The sequence below is a fragment of the Delphinus delphis genome, chromosome 3 (assembly GCF_949987515.2).
Source record: "Delphinus delphis chromosome 3, mDelDel1.2, whole genome shotgun sequence".
Taxonomy (NCBI): Eukaryota; Metazoa; Chordata; class Mammalia; order Artiodactyla; family Delphinidae; genus Delphinus; species Delphinus delphis.
The window spans coordinates 90,590,472-90,604,028 of record NC_082685.1 but is presented as its reverse complement, the minus strand read 5'-3'; the positions used below and the strand labels follow the sequence as shown (position 1 = coordinate 90,604,028).

The following is a 13,557-nucleotide window of genomic DNA, read 5'->3' as shown; positions in this document are numbered from 1 at the left end:
TACATTAAAACACACGTTGGTTATTTGTGCATTTTTAAGAACAGTGACTAAGAAAAAAGAATTTCCTCATTTCTTTCTTACCACAAACCACATTTTTACCAACCTTTCTGATGTAAGCAAAAAGCATTACTTAATCATTACCTCCCATACATTATACCTGGTTAGACACAACTTTGCCTATGGTCCGCTTGAATGTCCTACCAGAGCATTTCTTTTTATTTCATACATGAAGACAAATAAGGGTAATCACTACTAACAGTCTATGAAAAAATAACTCTGACATTTTATCACCACTTTAGAAGTACAGTAGATACATAGTGAAATCAATATTTTATCAATTAAGATGAAAACCAAAAATAGAATATCACTGCATTTTGCTTCTATTTCTGAATATGCTTCTCATTTTAGCTTCCTTTTTCATACTGCAAATTTTTCAGATCCAAAATCTTACCCGTAAAGATCATCTATGGCAAATAATTTTTGCCTCTGATAACTTACAATTCTTCCCAAGTCAGTGGCCAAAAGAAAATTCTTTATGGAATATGTTTATTCCATAAAGCCAAGTTTATGGAAAATGTGAACAGAGAATCCCAGATCGCCTTTATCTGCCATTACCTACTCTTACTGCCTTCTACAGAAGGACAATTCATCAGACTCCTAATATGCCTCCGTTGAAGGGATCCAATCGTTCATTTATATATTTGACAACTCAACAAACATTTCTCAGGTACCTACTATCTATCACACACTGTTCTAGGTGCTGGCCATAAGGAAGTTTCTAAATTCAACAAGGGCTTCCAAATCACATACTTAGACATAAGACAGCATAGAGCAGATTTTTCCAAAGCCTGTTCACTGAAACACTAATCTGGAGGAGAAAATGTAAAGTGAGTAGTTGAAGCAGGGTAGAAGGGACAAGCATATCAATGGAGTTCCTGGTCAATAAGTTCAGAACTATACATTTCATATTCCCTAACTAAAGAGGCACACAATGCATTCACTTTTACAGTGATGCAATGGAGACGCCTCTTTAACTTTCACCTTTTCCCAAACTCATTGAACTACGGAACCCCTGTTTAACATACTCTTTTTTTTTTTATTAGTAATTTATATTGGAGTATAGTTGCTTTACAATGTGTTGGCCTCCACTGCACAACAAAATGAATCAGCCGTACACATACAGATATCCCCTCCCTTTTGTACTTCCCTTCCATTTAGGTCACCACAGTGCATTAGGTAGAGTTCCCTGTACTATACAGTATGTTCCCATCATTTGTCTACTTTATACATAGCATCAATAATGTATATGTGTCAATCCCAGTCTCCCAATTCCTCCCTCCCCACTCCTTTCCCCCTTGGTATCCATACATTTGTTCTGTATGTCTATGTCTCTATTTCTGCTTTGCAAATAAGATGATCTATACCATTTTTTCTAGATTCCACACATATGCATTATCATACGATATTTGCTTTTCTCTTTCTGACTTACTTCACTCTGTATGACACTCTCTAGGTCCACCCATGTCTCTACCAATGACCCAAGTTCATTCCTTTCTATGGCTGAGTAATATTCCATTCTATATCTTAATACCTTCAGAAACTCTGCTCGGCAAATCATATTTTGAGAAATGTTGGGATGTTACTTTCTCTTGTTCAAGGCCACTCATTTTAAAATTTATACCTATCTGCAAATTATAACTGCGGGCAGAACAGAGTTTGTGCTAACATCTCATTGACACATGCTTTCGTACTTATTTTTCTCAGTGAGTTTCCTCTATTTCAAAAGTTAGGTCATTTGAATTTCAACAAAACTGGCTACATTAAGGTATGTAGTATTTCATGATGGTTGTGAAACTCCTATTTTAAAGGAAAATATAAAGCAATAATCCTGAAATGAAAAGAAACCTTTTTCTCTATGCCCACAATTGACTTTACAAAATAAGTAAACACTAAACTGGACACATATTTCCCAGATGCCAAGCAAAATTAAAGCATCCTGTGTTGAACTGGTGGTTGAAAAACTCTAAGATTCTTGGCCCTATGTATTCTCCAATCTAGGCAAGCATTCCATATTAAAAAAAAAACAAACAAGAAAACCTTAAGAATACAAGACAAAGACAAAACAGTAACTAAAAATTAAGTCTGACTTTGAGTCCCACTCTAATCATTTTCCTAGTTCAACATTTTTAGGTAGTCAGCCTGTGTAACCATAGTCTTTTAATGCAGAATTCTCCTTGAAATACCATTTCTAAAATATTAGAAATTTAGTGATGAAGCAAAAGGGAAGTGTTGAGAGTTACATTCTTTTGAGAGAAAGGGATGGAAAAGAGAAACAAGAAAATAATATAACTTAGGAAAATTTATCCAATATTGGTCAATAAAAAAAAAGAGCTTTACTGGATTTAGTAATTACTTCTCTACAATTCCTAAGTATTGCTATTTACTAATGGCCCCTGTCACAAAGTTTCAAAGAGAAAAAAATATTATTTTGTTTACCAACATTAAATTAACTCATCCAAAGGAAATTAAAAAGTGCTTGAATGAAAACAAAATGTTATGTGGTAAAGATTTATTTATTACATTTTTAAAAATATTTAAAAGTTATATTAAAATATGATGTGTTATGTTAATGGTCTATTAAAATATATCAAAAGTGAGTGGCAAATATGATTTACTTGAAAATGTTTTATGACATTATTCTATCTTGAGGTTAACACATACCAAAATTAGCCCTTAGAAGCATTTTTCTCCGTTAAATTTAATTCTTCCTTTTTCGTGTTTGTCCGATAACAAGCAAAACTTCTCTTTGATAAATGTTATCTCCATTCAAAGATAGATAATCACCTCTAAACCTTATGTGTCCATTAAAACTTCCCTTAAGAAAATACTTTCCCAAACCTACTTAAATTTATTTTTTATAGAACAATAGAAAATTCAAGTTGATTCCAAACACATTTTTCTACCTTTTTGCTAACTCTTAACCTCCTTCTGTGTAATTCTCACACCTGTGGAAATTATACAAGCTTATCATATTTCATATTTTGTTTTCTTCTACTTACAAACTATATTACATTACTTTAATATCCTCTTACAGAGATTATTTCATCCAAACTGAGCCTGAGTTTGGTTTACCTCAAGTTCAAAAAAACAACAGCAACAAAAAAAGCACACAAGGGAATATGTTAATTCTCTCAATGTCAGTTTCAAATTAAATTACATGTATGATTTCAATTAATAATATTATTTCTTAATGTTATACTCTTTAGGTTATTTATGTAATGTTACCTAAGAAGATTATACATTTCCTTGCTTCTAATTTATTTACACAAAGCTTTCAACTAATTTGTTTTCCTTTTCTCACTTAAATCTCCAGTTTTCCTCTATATTCTCCTTAGAGTTGGATAAATAACTCAGATTTTTGGTTACAGAATCCCATATTTGCAAAAGTAGGTTAATTCACGTGAGCAGACAAGTATATAAAATAATGTAAAAATTTCAAAATAGCAACCAGGCATTTTCATATATTGACTGTGGGAGAGTAACTGGTATATCCCTTCCTAAAAGTCAGTGTGACATTATCTATCAAAAATTAGAATGAGGAAGCCCTTCAAACCAGTATTTTCATTTCAAGGAATGAAGACTAAAGAAAAACTTGCACATTTACATAAACATACATGTCCAAAAATACACATCGCAACATTGGATATATAGTATGCAGTTCATACTTAAGTCCAAACCTGAATTCTTGATTTCCACTCCCAATTCTGTTCTAACCCAGTCTTCCACATTAGAGTAAATGGCTCCAGTTGGTCAAACCAAATATGAAGGAGTCACCCCTTCTTCACAATCAATCCACTAGAAAGACCCATCTCTTTTTCCTTTAAAATACATTGAAACCCAAAGTGGACAGAAGGAAAGAAATCATAAAGATCAGAGCAGAAATAAATGAAATAGAAACAAAGAAAACAATAGCAAAGATCAGTAAAACGAAAAGCTGGTTCATTGAGAAGATAAACAAAATTGATAAACCATTAGCCAGACTCATGAAGAAAAAGAGGGCGAGAACTCAAATCAATACAATTAGAAATGAAAAAGGAGAAGTTACAACAGACACCGCAGAAATACAAAGCATCCTAAGAGACTACTACAAGCAACTCTATGCCAAGAAAATGGACAACCTGGAAGAAATGGACAAATTCTTAGAAAGGTATAACCTTCCAAGACTGAACCAGGAAGAAATAGAAAATATGAACACACCCATCAAAAGTAATGAAATTGAAACTGTGATTAAAAATCTTCCAACAAACAAAAGTCCAGGACCAGATGGTTTCACAGGCGAATTCTATCGAACATTTAGAGAAGAGCTAACACCCATCTTTCTCAAACTCTTCCAAAAACTTGCAGAGGAAGGAAAACTCACAAACTCATGCTATGAGGCCACCATCACCCTGATACCAAAACCAGAAAAAGATACTACAAAAAAAGAAAATTACAGACCAATATCACTGATGAATATAGACGCAAAAATCCTCAACAAAATACTAGCAAACAGAATACAACAACACATTAAAAGGATTATACACCATAATCAAGTGGGATTTATCCCAGGGACGAAAGGATTCTTCAATATACGCAAATCAATCAATGTGATACACCATATTAACAAATTGAAGAATAAAAACCATATGATCATCTCAATAGATGCAGAAAAAGCTTCTGAAAAAATTCAACACCCATTTATGATAAAAACTCTCCAGAAAGTGGGCATAGAGGGAACCCACTTCAACATAATAATGGCCATATACGACAAACCCACAGCCAACATCATTCTCAATGGTGAAAAAGAGAAAGCATTTCCTCTAAGATCAGGAACAAGACAAGGATGTCCACTCTCACCACTATTATTCAACATAGATTAAGAAAACACTCCCATTTACCACTGCAACAAAAAGAATAAATACCTAGGAATAAACCTACCTTGGGAGACAAAAGACCTGTATGCAGAAAACTATAAGACACTGATGAAAGAAATTAAAGATGATACCAACAGATGGAGAGATATACCATGTTCTTGGATTGGAAGAATCAATATTGTGAAAAAGACTATAATACCCAAAGCAATCTACAGATTCAGTGCAATCCCTATCAAATTACCAATGGCATTTTTTACAGAACTAGAACAAACAATCTTAAAATTTGTATGGAGACACAAAAGATGCCAAATAGCCAAAGCAGTCTTGAGGGAAAAAAATGGAGCTGGAGGAATCAGACTCCCTGACTTCAGACTATACTACAAAGCTACAGTAATGAAGACAATATGGTACTGGCACAAAAACAGAAATATAGATCAATGGAACAGGATAGAAAGTCCAGAGATAAAGCCACACACCTATGGTCAACTAATCTATGACAAAGGAGGCAAGGATATATAATGGAGAAAAGACAGCCTCTTCAATAAGTGGTGCTGGGAAAACTGGACAGCTACATGTAAAAGTATGAGATTAGAACACTCCCTAACACCATACACAAAAATAAGCTTAAAATGGATTAGAGACCTAAATGTAAGACCAGACACTATAAAACTCTTACAGGAAAACATAGGAAGAACACTCTTTGACATAAATCACAGCAAGGTATTTTTTGATCCACCTCCTAGAGTAATGGAAATAAAAACAAAAATAAACAAATGGGACCTAATGAAACTTCAAAGCTTTTGCACAGTAAAGGAAACCATTAACAAGACGAAAAGACAACCCTCAGAATGGGAGAAAATATTTGCAAACGAATCATCGGACAAAGGATTAATCTCCAAAATATATAAACAGCTCATGCAGTTCAATATTAAAAAAGCAAACAACCCAATCCAAGAATGGACAGAAGACCTAAATAGACATTTCTCCAAAGAAGACATACAGATGACCAAGAAGCACATGAAAAGCTGCTCAACAACACTAATTATTAGCAAAATGAAAATCAAAACTACAATGAGGTGTCACCTCACACCAGTTAGAATGGGCATGATCAGAAAATCTACAAACAACAAATGCTGGAGAGGGTGTGGAGAAAAGGGAACCCTCTTGCACTGTTGGTGGGAATGTAAACTGAGACAGCCCCTATGGAGAACAGTATGGAGGTTCCTTAAAGAACTACAGATAGAACTACCATACAACCCAGCAATCCCACTCCTGGGCATATACCTAGAGAAAACCATAATTCAAGAAGACACAGGCACTCCAATGTTCATTGCAGTACTATTTACAATAGCCAGGTCATGGAAGCAACCTAAATGCCCATCGATAGATGAATGGATAAAGAAGATGTGGTACATATATACAATGGAATATTACTCAGCCATAAAAAGGAACGAAATTGGGTCATTTGTAGAGACGTAGATGGATCTAGAGACTGTTGTACAGAGTGAAGTAGTCAGAAGGAGAAAATCAAATATCGTATATTAACGCATATATGTGGAAGCTAGAAAATGGTACAGATGAACCGGTTTGCAGGGCAGAAATTGAGACACAGATATAGAGAACAAACGTATGGCCACCGAGGGGGGTGGTGGTGTGGTGGTGTGCTGAATTGGGAGATTGGGATTGATATGTATACACTGATGTGTATTGTATAAAATGGACGACTAATAAGAAAAACAATAAATAAATAAACATTAAAAAATAAAAAATAAAATACACTGAAAATCAATCACTCCTCTAGATCTCTACTGCTACCAACCCCATCCCAACCACCCTTATTGCTCACCTGAACTAAAATAAAAACCTCCTGGGTGATTTCCTCCCATCTACTCTTGTCCCTCAGAACAATAGAAGCCAAATGATCAATTAAAAACATAAATAAGATCATGTACCTCCCTGTGTAAAACTCTCTCATGAATTCCCATTGCACTTGAAGGAAAATCCAAATGCCTCACACTGGGGTCTACCTGACTCTCAAATTCATCTCATGCCACATTCTCCCTCGCTTTGATCATGCTGGCCAAAACTGACAATTCCTAAAACCAGCCAAGCTGTTTCCTGCTCCAAAGTCCGTGATCATTTTTTCTCCTGCCTGGATATCATCTTCCTTGGCTGGGTCCTCATTAACCAGTTTCAATCACAATAGACTTTCCTTGCCCACAAATTTTCTCTTTTGTACACTATTACTTCACACTATTTGTTCTGTTATACACTCACCTCAATCTTCAGTTATCTTGTTTGTTTATTTTGTATTTCCTCCCACTAGTATATAAAATCCTGAGGGCATGAAACAGTTTCACTGCTATTATTTCAGCATCATGTATAGTCCATATCAATAAATATTCCTCATAGGAATGGCAGAATAATATAAGGGCAACCTGAGTTTTTGCTTTTATTTGCCACAGATAAACTATTATTTAAATTATGAGTCTTAGAGTAAAACTTTTACAGATCAGCCAATTCCTCTACCTAATCTACCTCAACTAAAATAATGAAAAATATCAATATGAATTTGGTGAAAACTTGCACAATATACAATAATGTACTAAAAGTTTATAACCTGGCTTCAGCAACCTTCTTGGCTTCATCTCTGGCCACAAACACACCTTAATTTGTGGCCATTTCTCTTTAGTAAATATAAATTATTCAGACTGGCTGCAACTCAACACATGTATGGCAAGAGAAGAAGCTAAGAAGACGGCTGAGGACAAATCAGGCTTTTGCACTGGACTAGGTGTTTATGTTTTAGTTTAGAGAGTCAAAGAGTTTTTTAACAAAGTCTGTATACTTTAAGAACAAGCAGGGCATCTGATCAACTGGAAAAATGAGGGATTAGGGCTTCCCTGGTGGCGCAGTGGTTGAGAGTCCGCCTGCCGATGCAGGGGACACGGGTTCGTGCCCCGGTCCGGGAAGATCCCACATGCCGCGGAGCGGCTGCGCCCATGAGCCATGGCCACAGAGCCTGCAGGCTCCGCAACGGGAGAGGCCACAACAGTGAGAGGCCCGCGTACCGCAAAAAAAAAAAAAAAAAAAAATGAGGGATTAGATTCAGTACAAAGAAAGATCAACACCTAAATACTATAGACACAATAATATTTTTGCTATCATAGAATCAGTTTCATATTTCTTATGTGACAGACTAAAATTAGCTTTTTCCTTTCCTCTTTGAAATTAGGATTTCAAAGGTATTATACTAAAGTCTACATGTGTTTTTCCCAAATCTACCCCCAGAGAAAGTATGTGAAGTTGGCCTGATAAAATCCTGTGGAATCTTAGTTAGTATACTAGAATCTAGTAACTGTTCTTTCTACTAATAACACATTCACCTTACCCAATTCATTCCAAACTCTATCACATTTTAAAAACATCCTCTCTTGGTCCATATGCTTGCATATTCTATTTTTATTTCCAAAATGAAGTCTGCTTTCTAAATAAGTGCACCCCTAAAATGCTGCAAGATATATACTTTGTTATTGAAAATATTTTCCCATTTGTTGTCATTCTATAATTGGGAAATAGATTTTGGGAAATGTTAACACTTAATATGAATTTTCAAAGTTAATACAAATATAACAATCTTAACTTTTTAAAAATAATGCCTATTGTGCAGGAGGCCCCAGTTCTCCCTTCTTCTTACTATAAGCCTTTTCTTTATTTACCTAACCTATCAAAACTTCAGATTTTGTAGCCCTCTGATTTTATTTCAATACTTGCTATTAAAAGTCTCAGGAAGGACAAAAAACGTTAAGGTCTACTTTCATTAGCACATTTCTTGGGCTCTACCATAATTGTTTTTCCATTAAAAAGGATTATTTGGAGAAAAAAAAGGGAAGAAATATAAATAATCAAACTTCCTTTCTGAGCCTTTAAATAATGTACTGACCAGAGCAACACTTTAGGTAACTCACGAAGTTCTGTGTCTCTAAACTAGAGTCAAAAGTAAAGCTAGTTTCAGTTCTCAGGAAAAGCCCCACTCCTACAAGTTTTACCTCTCTTTCTCAAATCAGGAGTCAACATGTCCAGGGTGCAGAGCTATAGGCACAGCAAATAAAACCATAAAGGGAAAAACTAGATCTTAGAACCCCAGTGAAGTCACACCACCTGCAAACCAAAACAAGTCATGTCTTTTCTGAGGAAGATTGTGTATAATATGGGGAATGAGTATTAGAGGATTAAAAACTTGGAGAACCACTGAAGGGATGAATAATGCGCAATCTGTCTCAGGAATCTCCTAACACAATTCACATCATAACAAAGCAGTAAGCAGTGGAAGAGACTAGCCCTTACCCTATTTACCCATACAAGTGAGCTGCAATATAGAGTTGCAGTATAACATAGTTTCATACTACTTCTTAAAATAAGCAAAACACAACAGAAACTTACCTTCAAAAAGGGACCCAAATTGGTATTTTCCACTAAAAAATTTTGGCAATGAATATACAAGTGCTCCCAATCCTATCATAAAGGATGCAAATGCAAGCCATCTTGGTTTGTGTCCTCTTTCACCAATGAATGATACAAATAAAGACAACAAACAGAATGCGATATCATAGCTTGATGATATCAAGCCTGTCAGGGAACTCTTCAATTCATAGCGCTTCTCAATAGTGGAAATGCTAATATTTACTAGGCCATTTACCACCATACCTAAAAGAGAGAAGAGGAAATTTAAGTGCATTATTACAACTTTACCATATAGATTATGATTATTAATGACATACTAAAATTTGATTGTTTGTTTCTTTTGATATTTTTAAATGTACCAATTTTAAAAATCTCAAAGTTTCAAAGCTAAGCAAGCCAAACATATTTCCTTTACAAATCAGCTCGCTTTTAAATTATACACTTGTGAATTTTCAGATGTTAAATAAAATTGATGCTTATCACATACTGAATTATAACTAACTTCATTTTTCTTTAAATGACATAAAGACCGGTAAAGTCTCATGAGGCTGGTTTGCTAGAGAGTTCCAGGTGTAGCATAGTCCCATGGACCTCGCTTGGAAGAGTACAAAATGTAGAGGTGATTGAGAGTTCAAATACTAAAACTGCTCAAATTACTCAATCTTTAAACATATTTATAACATGAGATCCTTGACTTAGTCTTAAGAAAGGTGAAATTGAGTTCTCAAACCTCTATTTTCTTCTAGCACTCTTTAAAGTTATCATTTAAAAGTTCCTGGAGCAAAAATAACAAACTGAAAGTCTTATTTTCACCACTGGCATTCTAAATAAAAGGCAAAGTAACAGAAAAAAGCAAAATAAAAAAACATTATACTTCATCTGCTCATTATAACCATGATGAAGGAGTACAAGATAAACAAGGAAAAGCTGAAAATCCAATTTGACTGACAACGAAAATGTCCTGTTTGGATATAGATTAAATATACAGAAGTTTAAATATTACTATAAAGTGAAAATAAAAAGCATCTGATCAAATTACAAAGTTTTTAACTGATTATTCCTTTTGCTTAAGAGGCTGCCATGAATTGTTTTCATTAATTAATTAACAGAAAGAGTATATCCAAGTCATGACCTCTATAATCTCTTCAAATTTTGCTTTATCAAGACTGTAACTAGGAATGTATTTCAAGAAAATTTATATAAGCTTTAAAAGTCCTAACATGATTTTTACTTTTATGCCAGTTTAATAAATCTATAAGCCAATTTATAATTCTTAATGTTTTAAGAAAAAATTTCTAAGGTACCTAGGAATGACACATTTATAAGGAGATAAGGTTGTCTGAGAATTTGAAAATTTCCCATCTAAAATCAACTTTCCGACACCCTTGCCATACTGATTAAAAGTCAGTCATTAGAACTCACTGTTTTTATGGTAAAAAATTTTCTAAGAAAGCAAATTTGCAAACTCTTGTGGAAATATAGCACTTTAAGCCTATGATCCCAATGTGAATTCTATGCTACACAAGTTCCAAGAATTTTGCTTTTAAAAAAAAGAAATTTCATGAAACATTGCATACTATGTCTATCGTAAATGCATGAAGCAATGAGGTTCATTAGGAAATTAAGTGCTAAGAGAAATCCTGTTTATCTTTGAGAAGTGCTGGGTTAAGTAAACTCACTTGACAAGTTTTGGGTCTTTTTACCAATTAATCACCTATTACTATATCATGGAAATGGTCTTCCCAAGGATCTTGTTTGAAAAACAGAATAATAATCTTTTCACTCATTCAGACTTAAACCCAAATAAGAACTTACTGGGTCACTTTCATCACAGATTATGCTTCTGAAATTGGAGATTTCTAGGTAGAGTAGCTCCAGGCTAAACTTGACACATTTCTCTAAGAATTTCAATTATATTCAATAATAATTTTAAACAATATTTTATATTAAATGTAAAATGATATATTCTGGAATAATATTGAAATTTCAAAATACGTTTAAGGTAATACACAAGACAAGGAATTTTTTACTTGTGCCCAATTTCTTTGAACTTTGCATTCCCTTGACACTAAGATGCTTCACAATCACTGATTTTGGACAACTGAGATCAAGATGTTCAGAGGCGGCCAACTTTGGTGGGGACAAGAAAGGTGGAAAAGGAAGTAACTCTTTAGCACAAAACTGTCCCTAGTAGAAGAGCTTCAGACTCACAATCAACAAATATTTACTCAGCACCTAACCTGTGCAAGGGTCACTGAGTTGCTTTAAGACAGTGGAGCAGGAATAAGAACAGGAAGAATATATTTAGATATAGTCTTCTGTTAATCTTAAAAAAGAGCAATTTCAACCCACCTTCTCCCCCCATTTTTTTTTTGGATTAGATTTCTTTCAGTCAGTCCTTGATTGCCTCTTTACAAAATATTTTTAAACTATGACTCAAGTGACCAAAAAATATCTACATACTATCAAATTCTAGCTAACCATCAGCATGTCCTTGAAGATGCTGCACTTTAATGCCCCCCTCCTTAACTTGTCGCCTTAGTGTAACTTCCCATTTCTTTCATTCCCTGTATGCTTTCTTTCAGGAGAGTCATAGTCCCTCTGCCCTTCTACTCACTCCTCCAAATCAGGCTTAGATTGCAGACTCCTGAGGGTATAAACCTGGACTTTATCAGTAACTCCCAAGAGAATATAAAAGAGATTCTTGAACAAACAACCTTACCAGTTAACAACGCCTGAAGCCTTTGCGGATTTACTCACTGGGCTCCACGTGTGCATCCAATACACTCAAACTATACTCACAAAACACGAATGCCTAGATCTAACCGATACCATATATTTTCAGCAAGTTTCTCCTTCGAGAACCACCCTACCTCAACTGCAAAGTTATTAATTCTTCTCTTCCAGAAACAACGTAAAAAAAATCCTTTTAATAAGGGGATTTAGCAAAATGTATGTTTTTGGAACGTACAGTGGATCTCCCCCGCCCCACCCCCCAGCAAAAGGTTCCCGAAGAAAGGCTCCACTCATCTTCTTTGTAGGAATCGAATCTTCTAGACTGAGGTAGAACACTAAAGAGAAAAAGCTTGCATGGCCAGTTTTAAATGTTTCCATAAAAGAGAAGCTAAAATGTAGATGCCTGAACCTCATTGGTTGACGTCGGCGCGAGCGCTTCCAAGTCCCAAGCCTGGGGCCACCTAGCTCGGCGCGTCGACCCCTCGGGCTCGCGGCGCATCTGCCGTCTCCTCCCCGCCGGCCCTCCGCGCCACCCTCGCCCCGCGCAGGCCCACCGCCCTCTCGAGCCGGCTCTGGACCTTACCTTGCGTGAGGGCCAAAAGGCAGTAGTGAAACAGAAAGCCCTGGGGCGTGTTGCAGCACTGGAGACACTGGGGTTGGAAGTTGCCCCACCCGCAGGGCCCCTCCTCATACTCTGACAGTGACTCTGGCCCGGACCGCTCCTGGGAGCCAGGAGGAGTTACTGAAGAAAGAGGTGGCTCCGGGGACTTCTGGGGCTCCTGAGGCTCCTGCGGCTGCGAACCCTCTCTCAGCGGATTGGTGGACAAGACAGAGACCTCGACGGAACAGGGCAATGGACACAAACGGCGCGGGCTGTCTGGACTGGAGGCGACGAAAGCCGGGTTCCTGATGCCTTTGCAGCCCTTCATGATCAGGGTGGGCTCTCCCGACTCCCGTGCGTCGGGAGCCGCAAAAAGCTAGGTCCCGCTCTGGCTCCTCCTCCGGGCAGGTGGCAGCGCCCCCGTGCGGGAAGAGTTCCCGCCTACCGGGCGTCCGTCGGCAAGGGCTCTCGCCGCCGCCGGGACACTCCTCCGCCAACTCGCGGCCGCCTGCGGCGCAGAACGCGGGCCTCTGGCCCCGCGGTTGTGCAGTTGGCGCTCCGCCGCGCCTCACCTGTCGCGTGGGCGTGCGGCCCCGCGGCCGCCACGGGAAGGGAAGAGGGCCCTCAGCCCACCTCGCTGCTTCCCAGAGCCCAGGGACTGAGAGCCAAATAAAGGCTGTGAGAGTCTCCTAGCCCTAAAGTTCCCCCTGGGTGCTGCCGGGAAGGCTGTAAACACAGTTGCATCAGGAGATCGTTCAAGAAAGTATCTGGCGGTTTTCTTCCCTTGCTGCTTACCAAACCAGGCTAGGTCTGGACTCCAAGAATCAAGCAGCCGCAGGTACA

General features: G+C 37.1%; 1 protein-coding gene across 2 annotated transcripts in view; it reads right to left on the bottom strand.

The window, feature by feature from the left end:
• The window catches only part of SLCO4C1 (solute carrier organic anion transporter family member 4C1), a 63,014-nt gene extending 49,930 nt beyond the window's left edge, over positions 1-13,084 (bottom strand). Inside the window, exons 1-2 of one of the 2 annotated variants that reach the window (XM_060009103.1) lie at positions 12,697-13,084; positions 9,357-9,620 (exon numbers count right to left, since the gene is read on the bottom strand). In XM_060009103.1, coding sequence (XP_059865086.1) covers positions 9,357-9,620; positions 12,697-13,042 — 610 coding nt within the window. In that variant the 5' untranslated portion in view covers positions 13,043-13,084. The remainder of the gene's footprint in view (positions 1-9,356; positions 9,621-12,696) is intronic. The other variant, XM_060009104.1, reaches the window with a different exon arrangement.
• Positions 13,085-13,557: the final 473 nt, after the last annotated feature.